At 54.1% G+C, this 18,454-nt stretch overlaps 2 protein-coding genes across 8 annotated transcripts in view; one reads left to right on the top strand and one right to left on the bottom strand.

The window, feature by feature from the left end:
* The first annotated feature begins 482 nt into the window (after positions 1-482).
* Positions 483-14,018, top strand: WASHC1 (WASH complex subunit 1). Of its 3 annotated transcripts, none has more exons than XM_077266982.1 (11): positions 483-612; positions 7,480-7,633; positions 7,830-7,941; positions 8,459-8,605; positions 8,773-8,909; positions 8,998-9,133; positions 9,205-9,412; positions 9,494-9,652; positions 9,733-9,891; positions 12,739-12,807; positions 12,989-14,018. In XM_077266982.1, the coding sequence occupies exons 2-11, from the start codon at positions 7,494-7,496 to the stop codon at positions 13,126-13,128; spliced, it is 1,407 nt and encodes a 468-aa protein (XP_077123097.1). In that variant the 5' UTR covers positions 483-612; positions 7,480-7,493; the 3' UTR covers positions 13,129-14,018. The 3 variants fall into 3 exon arrangements, with proteins under 3 accessions (XP_077123097.1, XP_077123098.1, XP_077123096.1); XM_077266983.1 differs by having other exon boundaries at positions 490-620; XM_077266981.1 differs by having other exon boundaries at positions 563-746.
* Positions 13,738-18,454, bottom strand: part of DDX11 (DEAD/H-box helicase 11) — a 31,146-nt gene continuing 26,429 nt past the window's right edge. For 3 of the 5 annotated variants that reach the window (XM_077266978.1, XM_077266977.1, XM_077266979.1), the window contains 6 exons: positions 18,059-18,127; positions 17,712-17,812; positions 17,526-17,610; positions 17,358-17,433; positions 14,291-14,445; positions 13,738-13,869 (listed from right to left, as the gene is read on the bottom strand). In XM_077266978.1, coding sequence (XP_077123093.1) covers positions 13,840-13,869; positions 14,291-14,445; positions 17,358-17,433; positions 17,526-17,610; positions 17,712-17,812; positions 18,059-18,127 — 516 coding nt within the window. In that variant the 3' untranslated portion in view covers positions 13,738-13,839. Of the gene's footprint in view, positions 13,870-14,290; positions 14,446-17,357; positions 17,434-17,525; positions 17,611-17,711; positions 17,813-18,058; positions 18,128-18,454 lie in introns of those variants that run through there. The other 2 variants (XR_013215964.1, XM_077266980.1) reach the window with 1 other exon arrangement.

Below are 18,454 nucleotides of genomic sequence, written 5' to 3'. Positions count from 1 at the left end.
CAGCAGGCAGAGGGGTACACAGGTATCACACAGGGTAGGATTAGATACAGCAGGCAGTGGGGTACACAGGTATCACACAGGGCAGGATTAGATACAGCAGGCAGTGGGGTACACAGGTATCACACAGATAGGATTAGATACAGCAGGCAGTGGGGTACACAGGTATCACACAGATAGGATTAGATACAGCAGGCAGTGGGGTACACAGGTATCACACAGATAGGATTAGATACAGCAGGCAGTGGGGTACACATGTATCACACAGGGCAGGATTAGATACAGCAGGCAGTGGGGTACACAGGTATCACACAGGGCAGGATTAGATACAGCAGGCAGTGGGGTACACATGTATCACACAGGGTAGGATTAGATACAGCAGGCAGTGGGGTACACAGGTATCACACAGGGCAGGATTAGATACAGCAGGTTGTAGCTCAGCTTTTGGTGAGTGGTATAAAATGCATAGCAGATAGCAGAGAAGAAAGTCACGTGAGCAGTCACATGACTCCCATGTGGGCGGGGCGCTGACCACGTGACCTGTCACACGACTGTAGCAGCAGCCGCAGGAGGCAGCGGGGAGATACAGGGACCGCGCTCACCGGCAGCTCCTGTGTATGTCTGTATGTATGTGTGCGGCGGGACTACAACTCCCAGCACCGCCTGACACCCGCAGGCGGAGCACAAGGCTACTGCCCTGCTGGGGGCCTCGTCCTCCCCTATGTCGGCCCTGAGGGTCTCTTCCTCATGTATGTCTGCTGTCGGGGGTCTCATACATGTACTGGTCTCTGTTCTCCCTGTAGGGGGCGCTGTCACTGATCGCTCCTATGTATGGGGGGCGGGGGTCTCATACATGTACTGGTCTCTGTTCTCCCTGTAGGGGGCGCTGTCACTGATCGCTCCTATGTATGGGGGGCGGGGGTCTCATACATGTACTGGTCTCTGTTCTCCCTGTAGGGGGCGCTGTCACTGATCGCTCCTATGTATGGGGGGCGGGGGTCTCATACATGTACTGGTCTCTGTTCTCCCTGTAGGGGGGCTGTCACTGATCGCTCCTATGTATGGGGGGCGGGGGTCTCATACATGTACTGGTCTCTGTTCTCCCTGTAGGGGGCGCTGTCACTGACCGCTCCTATGTATGGGGGGCAGGGGTCTCATACATGTACTGGTCTCTGTTCTCCCTGTAGGGGGCGCTGTCACTGATCGCTCCTATGTATGGGGGGCGGGGGTCTCATACATGTACTGGTCTCTGTTCTCCCTGTAGGGGGCGCTGTCACTGATCGCTCCTATGTATGGGGGGCGGGGGTCTCATACATGTACTGGTCTCTGTTCTCCCTGTAGGGGGCGCTGTCACTGATCGCTCCTATGTATGGGGGGCGGGGGTCTCATACATGTACTAGTCTCTGTTCTCCCTGTAGGGGGCGCTGTCACTGACCGCTCCTATGTATGGGGGGCGGGGGTCTCATACATGTACTGGTCTCTGTTCTCCCTGTAGGGGGCGCTGTCACTGACCGCTCCTATGTATGGGGGGCAGGGGTCTCATACATGTACTGGTCTCTGTTCTCCCTGTAGGGGGCGCTGTCACTGATCGCTCCTATGTATGGGGGGCGGGGGTCTCATACATGTACTGGTCTCTGTTCTCCCTGTAGGGGGCGCTGTCACTGATCGCTCCTATGTATGGGGGGCGGGGGTCTCATACATGTACTGGTCTCTGTTCTCCCTGTAGGGGGCTGTCACTGACCGCTCCTATGTATGGGGGGCGGGGGTCTCATACATGTACTGGTCTCTGTTCTCCCTGTAGGGGGCGCTGTCACTGATCGCTCCTATGTATGGGGGGGCGGGGGTCTCATACATGTACTGGTCTCTGTTCTCCCTGTAGGGGGCGCTGTCACTGATCGCTCCTATGTATGGGGGGCGGGGGTCTCATACATGTACTGGTCTCTGTTCTCCCTGTAGGGGGCGCTGTCACTGATCGCTCCTATGTATGGGGGGCGGGGGTCTCATACATGTACTGGTCTCTGTTCTCCCTGTAGGGGGCGCTGTCACTGATCGCTCCTATGTATGGGGGGCGGGGGTCTCATACATGTACTGGTCTCTGTTCTCCCTGTAGGGGGCGCTGTCACTGATCGCTCCTATGTATGGGGGGCGGGGGTCTCATACATGTACTGGTCTCTGTTCTCCCTGTAGGGGGCGCTGTCACTGATCGCTCCTATGTATGGGGGGCGGGGGTCTCATACATGTACTGGTCTCTGTTCTCCCTGTAGGGGGCGCTGTCACTGATCGCTCCTATGTATGGGGGGCGGGGGTCTCATACATGTGCTGGTCTCTGTTCTCCCTGTAGGGGGCGCTGTCACTGATCGCTCCTATGTATGGGGGGCGGGGGTCTCATACATGTACTGGTCTGTTCTCCCTGTAGGGGGCGCTGTCACTGATCGCTCCTATGTATGGGGGGGCGGGGGTCTCATACATGTACTGGTCTCTGTTCTCCCTGTAGGGGGCGCTGTCACTGATCGCTCCTATGTATGGGGGGCGGGGGTCTCATACATGTACTGGTCTCTGTTCTCCCTGTAGGGGGCGCTGTCACTGATCGCTCCTATGTATGGGGGGCAGGGGTCTCATACATGTACTGGTCTCTGTTCTCCCTGTAGGGGGCGCTGTCACTGATCGCTCCTATGTATGGGGGGTGGGGATCCCATACATGTGCTGGTCTCTGTTCTCCCTGTAGGGGGCGCTGTCACTGACCGCTCCTATGTATGGGGGGCGGGGGTCTCATACATGTACTGGTCTCTGTTCTCCCTGTAGGGGGCGCTGTCACTGATCGCTCCTATGTATGGGGGGCGGGGGTCTCATACATGTACTGGTCTCTGTTCTCCCTGTAGGGGGCGCTGTCACTGACCGCTCCTATGTATGGGGGGCGGGGGTCTCATACATGTACTGGTCTCTGTTCCCGCTGTAGGGGGCGCTGTCACTGATCGCTCCTATGTATGGGGGGCGGGGGTCTCATACATGTACTGGTCTCTGTTCTCCCTGTAGGGGGCGCTGTCACTGATCGCTCCTATGTATGGGGGGCGGGGGTCTCATACATGTGCTGGTCTCTGTTCTCCCTGTAGGGGGCGCTGTCACTGATCGCTCCTATGTATGGGGGGCGGGGGTCTCATACATGTACTGGTCTGTTCTCCCTGTAGGGGGCGCTGTCACTGATCGCTCCTATGTATGGGGGGGCGGGGGTCTCATACATGTACTGGTCTCTGTTCTCCCTGTAGGGGGCGCTGTCACTGATCGCTCCTATGTATGGGGGGCGGGGGTCTCATACATGTACTGGTCTCTGTTCTCCCTGTAGGGGGCGCTGTCACTGACCGCTCCTATGTATGGGGGGCGGGGGTCCCATACATGTGCTGGTCTCTGTTCTCCCTGTAGGGGGCGCTGTCACTGACCGCTCCTATGTATGGGGGGCGGGGGTCTCATACATGTACTGGTCTCTGTTCTCCCTGTAGGGGGCGCTGTCACTGATCGCTCCTATGTATGGGGGGCGGGGGTCTCATACATGTACTGGTCTCTGTTCTCCCTGTAGGGGGCGCTGTCACTGATCGCTCCTATGTATGGGGGGCGGGGGTCTCATACATGTGCTGGTCTCTGTTCTCCCTGTAGGGGGCGCTGTCACTGATCGCTCCTATGTATGGGGGGCGGGGGTCTCATACATGTACTGGTCTGTTCTCCCTGTAGGGGGCGCTGTCACTGATCGCTCCTATGTATGGGGGGGCGGGGGTCTCATACATGTACTGGTCTCTGTTCTCCCTGTAGGGGGCGCTGTCACTGATCGCTCCTATGTATGGGGGGCGGGGGTCTCATACATGTACTGGTCTCTGTTCTCCCTGTAGGGGGCGCTGTCACTGATCGCTCCTATGTATGGGGGGTGGGGATCCCATACATGTGCTGGTCTCTGTTCTCCCTGTAGGGGGCGCTGTCACTGACCGCTCCTATGTATGGGGGGCGGGGGTCTCATACATGTACTGGTCTCTGTTCTCCCTGTAGGGGGCGCTGTCACTGATCGCTCCTATGTATGGGGGGCGGGGGTCTCATACATGTACTGGTCTCTGTTCTCCCTGTAGGGGGCGCTGTCACTGACCGCTCCTATGTATGGGGGGCGGGGGTCTCATACATGTACTGGTCTCTGTTCCCGCTGTAGGGGGCGCTGTCACTGATCGCTCCTATGTATGGGGGGCGGGGGTCTCATACATGTACTGGTCTCTGTTCTCCCTGTAGGGGGCGCTGTCACTGATCGCTCCTATGTATGGGGGGCGGGGGTCTCATACATGTACTGGTCTCTGTTCTCCCTGTAGGGGGCGCTGTCACTGATCGCTCCTATGTATGGGGGGCGGGGGTCTCATACATGTACTGGTCTCTGTTCTCCCTGTAGGGGGCGCTGTCACTGATCGCTCCTATGTATGGGGGGCGGGGGTCTCATACATGTACTGGTCTCTGTTCCCGCTGTAGGGGGCGCTGTCACTGATCGCTCCTATGTATGGGGGGGCGGGGGTCTCATACATGTACTGGTCTCTGTTCTCCCTGTAGGGGGCGCTGTCACTGATCGCTCCTATGTATGGGGGGCGGGGGTCTCATACATGTACTGGTCTCTGTTCTCCCTGTAGGGGGCGCTGTCACTGACCGCTCCTATGTATGGGGGGCGGGGGTCTCATACATGTACTGGTCTCTGTTCTCCCTGTAGGGGGCGCTGTCACTGATCGCTCCTATGTATGGGGGGCGGGGGTCTCATACATGTACTGGTCTCTGTTCTCCCTGTAGGGGGGCTGTCACTGATCGCTCCTATGTATGGGGGGCGGGGGTCTCATACATGTACTGGTCTCTGTTCTCCCTGTAGGGGGGCTGTCACTGATCGCTCCTATGTATGGGGGGCGGGGGTCTCATACATGTACTGGTCTCTGTTCTCCCTGTAGGGGGGCTGTCACTGATCGCTCCTATGTATGGGGGGCGGGGGTCTCATACATGTACTGGTCTCTGTTCCCCCTGTAGGGGGGCTGTCACTGATCGCTCCTATGTATGGGGGGCGGGGGTCTCATACATGGACTGGTCTCTGTTCTCCCTGTAGGGGGGCTGTCACTGACCGCTCCTATGTATGGGGGGCGGGGGTCTCATACATGTACTGGTCTCTGTTCTCCCTGTAGGGGGGCTGTCACTGACCGCTCCTACGTATGGGGGGCGGGGGTCTCATACATGTACTAGTCTCTGTTCTCCCTGTAGGGGGGCTGTCACTGACCGCTCCTATGTATGGGGGGCGGGGGTCTCATACATGTACTGGTCTCTGTTCTCCCTGTAGGGGGCACTGTCACTGATCGCTCCTATGTATGGGGGGCGGGGGTCTCATACATGTACTAGTCTCTGTTCTCCCTTTAGGGGGGCTGTCACTGACCGCTCCTATGTATGGGGGGCGGGGGTCTCATACATGTACTGGTCTCTGTTCTCCCTGTAGGGGGGCTGTCACTGATCGCTCCTATGTATGGGGGGCGGGGGTCTCATACATGTACTGGTCTCTGTTCTCCCTGTAGGGGGGCTGTCACTGATCGCTCCTATGTATGGGGGGCGGGGGTCTCATACATGTACTGGTCTCTGTTCTCCCTGTAGGGGGCGCTGTCACTGATCGCTCCTATGTATGGGGGGCGGGGGTCTCATACATGTACTGGTCTCTGTTCTCCCTGTAGGGGGCGCTGTCACTGACCGCTCCTATGTATGGGGGGCGGGGGTCTCATACATGTACTAGTCTCTGTTCTCCCTGTAGGGGGCGCTGTCACTGATCACTCCTATGTATGGGGGGCGGGGGTCTCATACATGTACTAGTCTGTTCTCCCTGTAGGGGGGCTGTCACTGATCGCTCCTATGTATGGGGGGCGGGGGTCTCATACATGTACTGGTCTCTGTTCTCCCTGTAGGGGGCGCTGTCACTGACCGCTCCTATGTATGGGGGGCGGGGGTCTCATACATGTACTGGTCTCTGTTCTCCCTGTAGGGGGCGCTGTCACTGATCGCTCCTATGTATGGGGGGCGGGGATCCCATACATGTGCTGGTCTCTGTTCTCCCTGTAGGGGGCGCTGTCACTGATCGCTCCTATGTATGGGGGGCGGGGGTCTCATACATGTACTGGTCTCTGTTCTCCCTGTAGGGGGGCTGTCACTGATCGCTCCTATGTATGGGGGGCGGGGGTCTCATACATGTACTGGTCTCTGTTCTCCCTGTAGGGGGCGCTGTCACTGATCGCTCCTATGTATGGGGGGTGGGGATCCCATACATGTGCTGGTCTCTGTTCTCCCTGTAGGGGGCGCTGTCACTGATCGCTCCTATGTATGGGGGGCGGGGGTCTCATACATGTACTAGTCTCTGTTCTCCCTGTAGGGGGCGCTGTCACTGATCGCTCCTATGTATGGGGGGCGGGGGTCTCATACATGTACTGGTCTCTGTTCTCCCTGTAGGGGGCGCTGTCACTGATCGCTCCTATGTATGGGGGGCGGGGGTCTCATACATGTACTGGTCTCTGTTCTCCCTGTAGGGGGCGCTGTCACTGATCGCTCCTATGTATGGGGGGCGGGGGTCTCATACATGTACTAGTCTCTGTTCTCCCTGTAGGGGGCGCTGTCACTGATCGCTCCTATGTATGGGGGGCGGGGGTCTCATACATGTACTGGTCTCTGTTCTCCCTGTAGGGGGCGCTGTCACTGATCGCTCCTATGTATGGGGGGCGGGGGTCTCATACATGTACTGGTCTCTGTTCTCCCTGTAGGGGGCGCTGTCACTGATCGCTCCTATGTATGGGGGGCGGGGGTCTCATACATGTACTAGTCTCTGTTCTCCCTGTAGGGGGCGCTGTCACTGATCGCTCCTATGTATGGGGGGCGGGGGTCTCATACATGTACTGGTCTCTGTTCTCCCTTAGGGGGCGCTGTCACTGATCGCTCCTATGTATGGGGGGCGGGGGTCTCATACATGTACTGGTCTCTGTTCTCCCTGTAGGGGGCGCTGTCACTGATCGCTCCTATGTATGGGGGGCGGGGGTCTCATACATGTACTGGTCTCTGTTCTCCCTGTAGGGGGCGCTGTCACTGATCGCTCCTATGTATGGGGGGCGGGGGTCTCATACATGTGCTGGTCTCTGTTCTCCCTGTAGGGGGCGCTGTCACTGATCGCTCCTATGTATGGGGGGTGGGGATCCCATACATGTGCTGGTCTCTGTTCTCCCTTAGGGGGCGCTGTCACTGATCGCTCCTATGTATGGGGGGCGGGGGTCTCATACATGTACTGGTCTCTGTTCTCCCTGTAGGGGGCGCTGTCACTGATCGCTCCTATGTATGGGGGATGGGGATCCCATACATGTGCTGGTCTCTGTTCTCCCTGTAGGGGGCGCTGTCACTGATCGCTCCTATGTATGGGGGGCGGGGGTCTCATACATGTACTAGTCTCTGTTCTCCCTGTAGGGGGCGCTGTCACGATGCCTCAGAGGATGTCCCTGGAGCGTCAGGCGTATTCGGTGCCGCTCATCCAGCCGGATCTCCGCAGGGAAGAGACCATCCAGCAGATCACCGTCACCCTGCAGCACCTGCAGTGTGTGTCCGACGACATCTTCAGCAGGTAACGCGTGCAGGGGTGCTGTGTACCGAAAACAGGCGCATCGTAATCATGTAATCTGTGAGTCGAGGAATCACCAGGTTTCCATTTGTACAATCTAAGGCGACGTCCTCCCCCCAAAATAGCGACTTTCGGATGTAACTGGAGTATCTCATGTAGTGTCACTCGGGGTTAACCCTTGCTTTTCCGCTATGGTCAGGATCCTGCAGCGAGTGGAGACCAACAGGTCACAGCTGAAGAACATCAACGAGCGGGTCCGGCTGGCGCAGGCGAAGATCGAGAAGGTGAAGGGCAGCAAGAAGGCCATAAAGGTGAGCGCTCGTTAAATGTGTCCCCTCCCTGCGCTGCTTCCCGCCGCCGTTTCACCCTCCTTCAGTCCCTCCCTCCTTGTGCATCGCCTTCCATTGGTTCCCGCCGCCGGTCCCCCCCTCCCTCTGTTGCTACCCGCCGCAGCCAGTCTCCCGTCCTGCGCTGCTTGTTTGTTGCCGCCGGTCTCCCGTCCTGCGCTGCTTTCTGCCGCTGGTCTCCCGTCCTGCGCTGCTTTCTGCCGCCGGTCTCCCGTCCTGTGCTGCTTGTTTGTTGCCGCCGGTCTCCCATCCTGCGCTGCTTGCCACCGCCGGTCCCCTTCCTGCGCTGCTTTCCGCCGCCGGTCTCCCGTCTTGCGCTCTTTGTTGTTGCCGCTGTCTTCCGTCCTGCGCTGCTTTCCGCCGCCGGTCTCCCATCCTGCGCTGCTTGTTTGTTGCCGCCGGTCTCCCATCCTGCGCTGCTTGCCGCCGCCAGTCTCCCCCCTCCTTGTGCGTCGCCCACCGGCCGTTTTCTTTTCTGCAGGTTTTCTCCAGCGCCAAGTACCCGGCTCCGGACCGTCTGCAGGAATACACGTCCGTCTTCTCCGGGGCAGATGATCCGTGGTCTGAGAAGCGAGCGAGACACAAGGTCCAGAGCAAGCACCGTCCGCTGGACGAGCAGGCGCTGCAGGTATTCCCACCGCCGCCATTTCTAGGCCGCTCTTGCTTTAGGATGTAGCAGAGCTGATCGCGTCATTTATTTTTGTGCATTGTCCGTTCATGTCCAGGTGATGCGCAGCTCGGCTTTATTGGTTTTTGCCAAGATTGTGATAATTGTCATCGATCTGTTCTGTACAGGAGAAACTCAAGTACTACCCCGTATACGTGGGCCCGAAGGGGCAAGAAGAGGAGGCGGCGGAGGAGGGGCTGGGCAGTCTCCCCCGAAACATCAACTCCGTCAGTTCTTTGCTTCTCTTCAACACAACGGAGAACCTGTGAGTGAGCGAAGCAGCAGGAACCGCGCAGAATGTCGCACGCAGCTTCGGCAGTGACTGCAGTATAAGGCTGCACTTGTGCTTGCAGGTACAAGAAGTACGTGTTCCTGGATCCTCTGGCCGGAGTGGTGTCCCGCACTAACCAGCCTCTAGAGGGCGACGATGAGGACCGGCTGTTCGATGCCCCTCTGTCCATCTCTAAGAGGGAGCAGCTGGAGCGGCAGGTGAGCAGAGCGGCTGATTACGCCCCTTGTCTGATCTCGCCGCCCCGCCTTATTATCTCACTTCTTTCTAGACGGCGGAGAATTACTTCTATGTTCCGGATCTTGGCGAGGTCCCGGAGATCGATGTTCCTTATTATTTGCCGGACCTTCCCGGGGTGGCGGACGACCTCATGTACAGCGCTGACCTGGGTCCTGGCATCGCTCCTTCTGCTCCTGCGGGGCCGATCCCGGAGCTGCCCACCTTCAGCACGGAGGAGGTCCCCGAGCCCTTGAGGACAGGTACAAAATCTTCTGGGAGGAATGTCGGTATAATCAAGTCTTTTTATTTTTAATGCATTTATTAACCCTTTAATATTTCAGATATGCAAGATGGCCGCCTTATGCCGCCACCACCGCCGCCTCCTCCCCCACCTCCGCCCCCTGCAATGCCAGCCATTGTTCCACCAGCTCCGCCACAGCTGCCTCCTCCACAGCCCACCCTAACTGTGCCCAGCGGAGGAGACGATAATGGGGACCCTGGTAAGGAGAGACCCTCTCCCCTGAAGGCATCTGGTCGGGTACTGGCCCCCTGTAGCCTCATCTATTTATTTCTATTCCAGCCGCCGTCCAAGGAGCCCCCAAAGAGGTGGTGAAGCCCTCCGACGGCCGCGCGTCCCTCCTGGAATCCATCCGCCAAGCGGGCGGCATCGGAAAAGCCAATCTGCGGAATGTAAAGGAGAAAAAGCTGGAGAAGAAGAAGATGAAGGAGCAGGAGCAAGGTGACCCCCGGGGGCCGCACGGGCCAAGAGGTTTAGTTATTGACAGATTAGCGGTGCCAGTGCCAAGGTGCTGCCAGGCAGGAGCCGGCTGGTGCGCAGCGGATGGGACTTGGCAGCGGTCCTGACTCTGACAACATCTGCCAGCCGCCGATAACGAGCCGAGTGCACACGCTGTGTCCCGACACTCAGCAATGGGGGGGGGGGGGGGGGGGGCTCCACTGTGTCCCGACACTCAGCAATGGGGGGCTCCGCTGTGTCCCGACACTCAGCAATGGGGGGCTCCGCTGCATCCTGACACCCAGCACGGGGGGGGGGGGGGCTCCGCTGCGTCCCGACACCCAGCAATGGGGGGCTCCGTTGTGTCCCGACACTCAGCACGGGGGGCTCCGCTGTGTCCCGACACTCAGCAGTGGGGGGCTCCGTTGCGTCTCAACCATAGGGCTTCACTAACTCTTTGGAGTCTATCTGAATGCTTCTGTTATCACAGTGGCGTGTAAAAGTTTGTGCACCCCTGGTCAAAACTGTTACTGTGAACAGTTAAGCAGGTTGAAGGTGAAATGATCTAAAAGGCCTAAAGTTACTGATGACACATTCTCTTTGTATTTTAGGTAAAAAAATATTTTTTTCTTTTACATTACAAAAAGGAAAATGGGCTGATGCAAAAGTTTGGGCACCCTGCATGATTAGTACTCAGTAGTGCCCCCTTTTTCTAGTATCACAGCTTGTAAACACATTTTGTATCTAGACAAGAGTCTTTCAATTCTTGTTTGAGGGATTTTCCTCCATTCTTCCTTGGAGAATTCCTCCCGTTCTGTGAGATTCCTGGTCCGTCTTGCTTCCTCTGCTTTTTTTGAGGTTTAGCCACAGATTGTCAATGATGCTGAGATCAGGGGACTGTGAGGGCCATTGTAAAACCTTCATCTTGCACCTTTTTGAGGTCATCTATTGTGGATTATGACTTGTGTTTAGGATCATTCTCCATTTGTAGAAGCCATCCTCTTCCTATCTTCAGTCTTTCACATGTTTTGTTTGCATCAAGAATTTGTCGAATTCTCATTGAATCCATTCTTCCCTCTACCCGTGAAATGTTCCCCGTTCCATTGGCTGCAACACAACCCCAAAGCATGATTTATCCCCCCCATGCTTAATGGTGGGCGAGATGTTCTTTTCCTCCACACATACTTCTTGATAATTGTGGCCAGAGATTTATTTTGTCCTCATCGACAGGACTGGAGTCACCGCTTGGGGCCCTGAGCATGGGGGGGTGGGGGTGGGGCACTCGCCATCGGGGACACTGGCACGCTCTATGGGGCCCGTAAGTCGGGGGCGATGCCAGCACGGGTGCTGCCATGGCCCCGTCCGTCGTGTTGTAAACTATTTGAAATACCTCTCCTGGTTTCTGCAGCTCCAGTGTCTTCCGCATCTCCTGACTCTGACGTCTCAGGGCAGAGGGCACAATGACCTCACTACTGCCCTCTGCGATGAGCAGTGCAGAGGGTCCGAAGACGCTGAGGAGACTGGAGCCTCGGGAGAACACTTAATTATTTATTTTAACGTATAGAGCATTATATGAGGCCCGTTATTCCGTGTGGAGCATTATATGGGGCCCATTATTCCGTGTGGAGCATTATATGGGGCCCGTTATTCCGTGTGGAGCATTATATGTGGCCCGTTATTCCATGTGGAGCATTATTTGAGGTCCTTTATTCAGTGTGGGGCCTGTTCTACTGTATGGAGGACTATACTGTCCGGTCTAAAAAGACTGCAGACCCCCCCCCCCAGGGCACGCATTGTGCACTGCGAGGATTTGCCGGTTTATGACCTATGGTAGAATTTACAATAGATTTCGCTTCTTACATTACATGAGTGATATCTTTGGCATTGTACTATACCTATATTTCTCTGTTGTATCAGTGCATCATGAATCGTGGTATGTGTTAAAGGGGCCCACTGAGACCTACAGCCGGCCCTGCCTATTCCCAAAATGCATCAGGCTTGCTTAATGTTCTTTTGCAGACTTCTGACGCTAAATGTTATGATGAGGACACAGGAGAGGCTTTCTTCTGATGACTCTTCCATGAAAATCATATTTGTGCAGATGTCTCTGAACAGTAGAACAATGTACAACACCAGAGTCTGATAAATCTTCCTGAAACTCTTTTGCATTCAAGTGAGGGTTCTAATTTGCCTCTCCAATGCTACGATCAGCTCAGTGAAATGTTGCTTGGTCTTCCAGACCTCATCTTGATCTCCACCGTTCCTGTTAACGGCCATATCTTAATTACATTTAGAACTGAGGAAAGGACAACTTGAAAACGCTGTGCTATCTTCTTATAGCCTTCTCCTGCTTTGTGGGCCTCCACCATTTTCAGAGTGCTAGGCAGCTGCTTAGAAGATCCCATGGGTGCTGGTTTTGGCACAAGGTTAGAGGAGGCTGGGTTCTTATAAAGCTGGGCAATTTGCATCACCTGGGCCTTTCCTAATGATGATAGTGAACAAGCCATAACCCTAACAGGCTAATTAAGGGCTGAAGCTCTGGTCACAGTTATCTGACCACATAAATCTCCCCATTGTGCCCACATTTCTGCACTGGCCCATTTTCCTTTTTTTTTTTGTGATTTTTAAAACTTAAAATTGTCTTTTTTTTCTTTCGCTTAAAATATAAAGGAAATGTCGTCTTTAACTTGAGGCCTTTTAGAGATCGTCTCATCTTCATCTTGCTTTAACTGTTCAAAATAGCAGTAATTTTGAGCAGGGGTGCCCAAACTTTTACATGCCACCGTATCTCCAGAGGATAGGATGATGGGAATGTTAGGTTTTGTTGATGTCCTATGTCTGACCTTGCAGTGAGAGCCACTGGTGGTGGAGGAGACCTGATGTCCGATCTGTTTAACAAGCTGGCGATGAGACGGAAAGGTAAGAGACCGGGTAATGGGGGGGTATGGTGGCAGTCAGATCACTGATCGGCCCGCGATGGCACCTGCCGCTAGTAAAGTTTTGATTGGCGGTGGGGTATTATCCCATGTTTTATGGTTGGTCGGGAGCCTCTTTTAGGGCATATTCACACCTGCCTGTTATTGACTTTTCTCTTTCCTAGGTATCTCAGGCAAGGGCCCGGCTGCCGGCAGCGGAGATTCTCCCGCTGGAGCATTTGCCAGGATTTCCGACACTATTCCACCCCTTCCCCCGCCACAAATGATGCCGGGAGAAGCTGACGAGGATGAATGGGAGTCGTAGGGGGTCGCCGGCCGGTGGAGAGGATGAATGGGAGTCCTAGAGGGTCACCGGCCGGTGGAGAGGATGAATGGGAGTCCTAGGGGGTCGCCGGCCGGTGGAGAGGATGAATGGGAGTCCTAGGGGGTCGCCGGCCGGTGGAGAGGATGAATGGGAGTCCTAGGGGGTCGCCGGCCGGTGGAGAGGATGAATGGGAGTCCTAGGGGGTCGCCGGCCGGTGGAGAGGATGAATGGGAGTCCTAGGGGGTCGCCGGCCGGTGGAGAGGATGAATGGGAGTCCTAGGGGGTCGCCGGCCGGTGGAGAGGATGAATGGGAGTCCTAGGGGGTCGCCGGCCGGTGGAGAGGATGAATGGGAGTCCTAGGGGGTCGCCGGCCGGTGGAGAGGATGAATGGGAGTCCTAGGGGGTCGCCGGCCGGTGGAGAGGATGAATGGGAGTCCTAGGGGGTCGCCGGCCGGTGGAGAGGATGAATGGGAGTCCTAGGGGGTCGCCGGCCGGTGGAGAGGATGAATGGGAGTCCTAGGGGGTCGCCGGCCGGTGGGCACAGCCAGAGCTAGAATAACGCCTGCGAGTCACAGGAGGCAAATGGAGCGATTCAATAAGACGACGCAGGAGATTTCATAGAAGTTTAATCTTACAAAATATCAGATTCTTATAATAAATAGTGAAGGAGGCAGTGGCGGCCGGTGACCTCTCTGGGGCGCGGCTACCGGGTCAAGATGGCATCTTCTTCATCTGGAAAAACTGCAGAAGCAAAACCGGTTACAGGCGCCACTGTCATGGCAACATTTAAAGGGACACTCCAGGTCCTGCTGATTTATAACCGTATGGCCCTCCATTACTATATGCTTATAGGAACCTCTTTATGTAAATAAAGCTCAATTCTTGCAAAATGGGTCTGTAATTTACTAAAACACTGATCGCTCTTCTGCAAGTCCTAATGTCTCTGCCACTAGATAAAGGGCACATCTGGCCCCATCCGAAGCCGCACGTTGCAGGTCATCAGTACCGGACACCTAAGGGGCCACCCCAGCCTCACATTGTGGGGCTATAAACCGTCAGCTTCTTGGCGTCACCTGGATGACAGTCCCTAAATGTCCCCGTTCTGGCTCACTGGTGGCCCCCCCATCTGAGGCCGGGATACGTCGCGGCTGTGGGTACAAACCTTTCTAATGGAGGCAAAAGCGGGAGCGAAGGACGGTCTGACCTCTGTGCTGCCGCGGATCCACTGCGGTAGTTTACGGAGGATCGTGGGTCTGGAGTATCTGTGGTCTAAGAGGACGATGCTGGCGAAGTCACCGCGGTGCCGAATGGCTCGTCCTGCCAAGATAATACAAGGTGAGCGCCATGTAATGCCCTTGTAACGTGCCGGCCTCACATCGGGGCAAGAATGCGGATCGCCAAAGGTAAGAGCTCCGCAAAGTGTAGAATAGAGGCAGATGACACAGGAGGCTTCTACCACACAGGGGCCCAATCTTCAGCATAGGCAGATCGAAAACAGGCAAAGCTAGCTCCACAGGTGGTCCCAGTACGCTACACTGAATGGCAGCTGGCCGGGTGTAGGCTTAGCTTGGTGTAGGCTGGGCGGGATGTCTGCTGAGTCCGGTGTAGGCTGGGTTGGGTAGCGGGGAGGAGAACTGAGTGTAGGCTGGGCTGGATTTCTGCTGGTCGATGTGAGCTTGACTGGATGTCGGCTGGCTAGGTGTAAGCTGGATGTCGGGCTGAGCCGGGTGTAGGTTGCGGGAGAGGAGCTGATGTTCTGACGAGAACGCCTACATACAGTTGTGTGGGTTTATATACTTACCAGGAAAATGTACACCATCATTTCACTAGGAATCGTGTGATAAGTCTTGCACGAGCCTTGGCTTAGCATTTTGCTGAGATTGTTTTAAATTGATCAACCAATGCGGACCAGGTCCATTATTCTACATGATCTGCCTCAGAAATATCTGTATGATCTATTTAGCATGAAGGTGAACGGTAGAAGAATCGGTGATTTCTAGCAGAGCGGGGGAGAAGGCAGCGCGGTATGTGAGCGCGGGGGAGAAGGCAGCGCAGTATGTGAGCGCGGGGGAGAAAACATGCCATAGGCGGCGAAAAGAAAAACTGATATGACAAACGTCCATAGCCCCCATCAATGGCTCCTACAATCCCCATCCCTATCCCCTACTGTGCAATTACTTTGAGAAAACAAATATTTATTTGGTCCTGCCAATAAAGCTTATTTGAATTTCAGAAATATAGACAGTCGTGACCAAAACTGTTGGCACCCTTGGAATTGTTCCAGAACACGAAGTATTTCACCCAGAACATCATTACATTCCCCATCTTTTGTTATACACATTTACTGCTTTTGTGTTTATTGGAACTCAATAAAAACAGAGAAAAAAGGCAAATTGGACAAAATTTCACACACAACCCCAAAAATTGTCCAGACACAATTGTTGGCACCTTTCCAAAATTGTAGGTAAACAACTTTGTTTCAAGCCTGTGATGCTCGTTCAGACTCACCTGTGGCAAGTAACAGGTGTGAGCAAATATGAAAATCACACCTGAAACTAGGAAAAAAAAAGGGAGAAGTTGACGCAATCTTTGCACTGTGTGTCACACTAAGCATGGAGAACAGAGAGAGGAGAAGAGAACTGAGGATTTGTGAACCAAAATTATTGAAAAATATTAACAACTTCAGAGTTACAAGTCCATCTCCAGGGATCTTAATGTTCCTTTGTCCACGATATGCAACATGATTAAGAAGTTTACAACCCATGGCACTGTAGCTAATCTCACTGGACGTGGATGGCAGAGAATAATTGATGAAAGGTTGTAACGCTGAATAAGCCCCAATCAAGGTCCAAAGAATTCCAAGCTGTAATGCAGGCTCAGGGTGCATCAGTGTCAGAGCGAAGTATCTGTTCACATGTGAATGAAATGAAACACTATGGCAGGAGACCCAGGAGGACCCCACTGTTGACACAGAGGCAGAAAAAGCTACATTGCAGTTTGCCAAAATCTATCGACTATTGGACAGATGAGACCAAGACAGAGCTTTTTGGTAAAGCACATCATTCTACTGTTAACAAAAAACAGAATGACGCCTACAAAGAAAAGAACACAATACCTACAGTCAGATATGGTGGAGGGTCACAGACGTTTTGTGGTAGTTTTGCTGCCTCTGGCACTGGCTGCCTTCACTGTGTGCGAAGCATCATTAAATCTGAAGATTACCAAAGGATTTCAAGTGGCAATGTAGTGCCCAGTGTCAGAAAGTTGGGTTTGCGTTCTAGGTCATGGATCTTCCAGCAGGACAATGACCCCAAACATATTTCAAGAAGCCACCAGACATGGATGGAAACAAAGCGCTGGAGAGTTCTGAAATGGCAGCAATGAGTCGGGTCATAAATCCCATTGATCCCCTGTGGAGAGATCTTACAATCACTGTCTGGAGAAGGTGAAATATGAGAGCGGGAGCAGATTGTGAGAAGAGTCCAAGATCCCGGCTGAGAGGAGGAAGAAGCTTCTGGATGGTTATAGGGAGCGACTGATCGCAGGGATTTATCCCAAAGGGGGCAAACAAATATTAAGCTGAGGGAGCCAACAATTGTGTCTAGAACATTTCTGGGAATTTATGTCCAATGTGCCTCTGTTTTTTTGTGTTGTTCCAATACAAAGGAAATAAACATGTTGTGAGGGGTTGGCTGCTTGCACAGGTAAACTCCAGAACGCCTCAAGGTAAATCACTTGCTGCTTTATTAAAGCACAGCATAAATCGTAGCAGGGCTGAATAAAGTAAACATGGCCTAATGGCAAAACAAAGAAAGTCCAAAAGAGTCCTTTCCCTGCAGGATTCACCCGCAGGTAACACACAGAGTCCTCAGCTCCTCCTGGAGCCACGTGTGAGTTCCTCTCCAAAGACACAACACCCACTGAGTCTCGTGTCCAGCTGTTTAACCTAGAACTTGTGATGATCACAGGACTGTGACATCATCATAGGTCCTGTCAGGACTCTACAGGTGGAAATAGGGTGGACATCCTCCCATCCGCTCTATGAATGTCCACCAAAAACCAGCCCATGTAACTTTAACTTAACCCTCTCAACACATACAAGCCATAATCATCAACATTAACAGAAATAAACACGTGAAATGTTCGGGGAGAAATACTTCATTTTCTGACACCATTTCAGGGGTGCCAACACTTTCGCATGTGACAGTATACACATACGTTACTCTTACCAATGGACTGATTGACGGCTTTCATGCACAGATTCTCGATGAGCGTTTTCCCAGCAGACCCCCCGTCAGTCTTGGGCTGGGGATAAGCACAGAGTTATAGGAGCCCCCTTAACCATCCCCCCCGTGGCTTATTCCTCGTTACTGGCACGGGGGGGGGGCCGTCATTACCAGCGTGTGATCCAGATACGAAATCTTCTCCTGCAGCTCGGGGGAGCGGATATTGGGGTACGGCATTCCCACCATCACAATGCACCTGCACAGAACATGGACAGAACCAGCGCCAGAGATAAGCTGGGAAATATTGGGGGGAAAGAACAACACGTCCATCTAAAGGAAAGTGCAGAAAACACTGACCGGCCCAAGTCGTCAGAAAAGTTGATTCCTTCGCTCATTTTTCCTCCGACCACAGAAAAGAGCAGCGCTCCGGTCAGGGGCCCTGCGGATCGTCCCGAGAGCTGCGGGCACAAGGAACACAACCTGAATCCCAGAGGATCCGGCTCCGGGATTAATGAGGCGCAATTTACACTAATAAATGAGTGAAGATCTGAGCGGAAGACGGTGATTGCTGCGTCTGTGCGGGAGACCACTAATTACTGCTCGTTATTGAGGAGCCGTCATTAATGTAAGAGGCTGCGGCAAAGACGAGAAGGTGACGAGAAGTCATAATCAGCGCTCCCAGGACGGCACTCAGCTCCTCTCACCTTGATGCACCGCGAGTACTCGGACAGGACCTGATCCACACAACTCGCCTGCTTAGGCTCCTGAAATATCTGTAGGACACAAGGAAACGGAGACTCAGAAATACCATCACTAAGCCTGTATTATCCTCCAGAGCTGCACTCACTATTCTGCTGGTGCAGTCACTGTGTACATACATTACATTACTGATCCTGAGTTACATCCTGTATTATTCTCCAGAGCTGCACTCACTATTCTGCTGGTGCAGTCACTGCGTACATACATTACTGATCCTGAGTTACATCCTGTATTATACTCCAGAGCTGCACTCACTATTCTGCTGGTGCAGTCACTGCGTACATACATTACTGATCCTGAGTTACATCCTGTATTATACTCCAGAGCTGCACTCACTACTC

This window comes from Ranitomeya variabilis, chromosome 5 (genome assembly GCF_051348905.1).
Source record: "Ranitomeya variabilis isolate aRanVar5 chromosome 5, aRanVar5.hap1, whole genome shotgun sequence".
Lineage (NCBI taxonomy): Eukaryota > Metazoa > Chordata > Amphibia > Anura > Dendrobatidae > Ranitomeya > Ranitomeya variabilis.
The sequence above is the reverse complement of the archived record's forward strand: the minus strand, read 5'-3'. Positions and strand labels throughout refer to the sequence as shown.

What these genes read in the sequence shown, in the direction of transcription:
- WASHC1 (XM_077266981.1), top strand. Translation starts at nt 719, where the DNA reads ATGTCGGCCCTGAGGGTCTCTTCCTCAT. An exon ending in TGGACGAGCAGGCGCTGCAG is followed by an intron (nt 8,606 to 8,772) that starts GTATTCCCACCG and finishes TGTTCTGTACAG; the next exon opens with GAGAAACTCAAGTACTACCC. An exon ending in GGGAGCAGCTGGAGCGGCAG is followed by an intron (nt 9,134 to 9,204) that starts GTGAGCAGAGCG and finishes ACTTCTTTCTAG; the next exon opens with ACGGCGGAGAATTACTTCTA.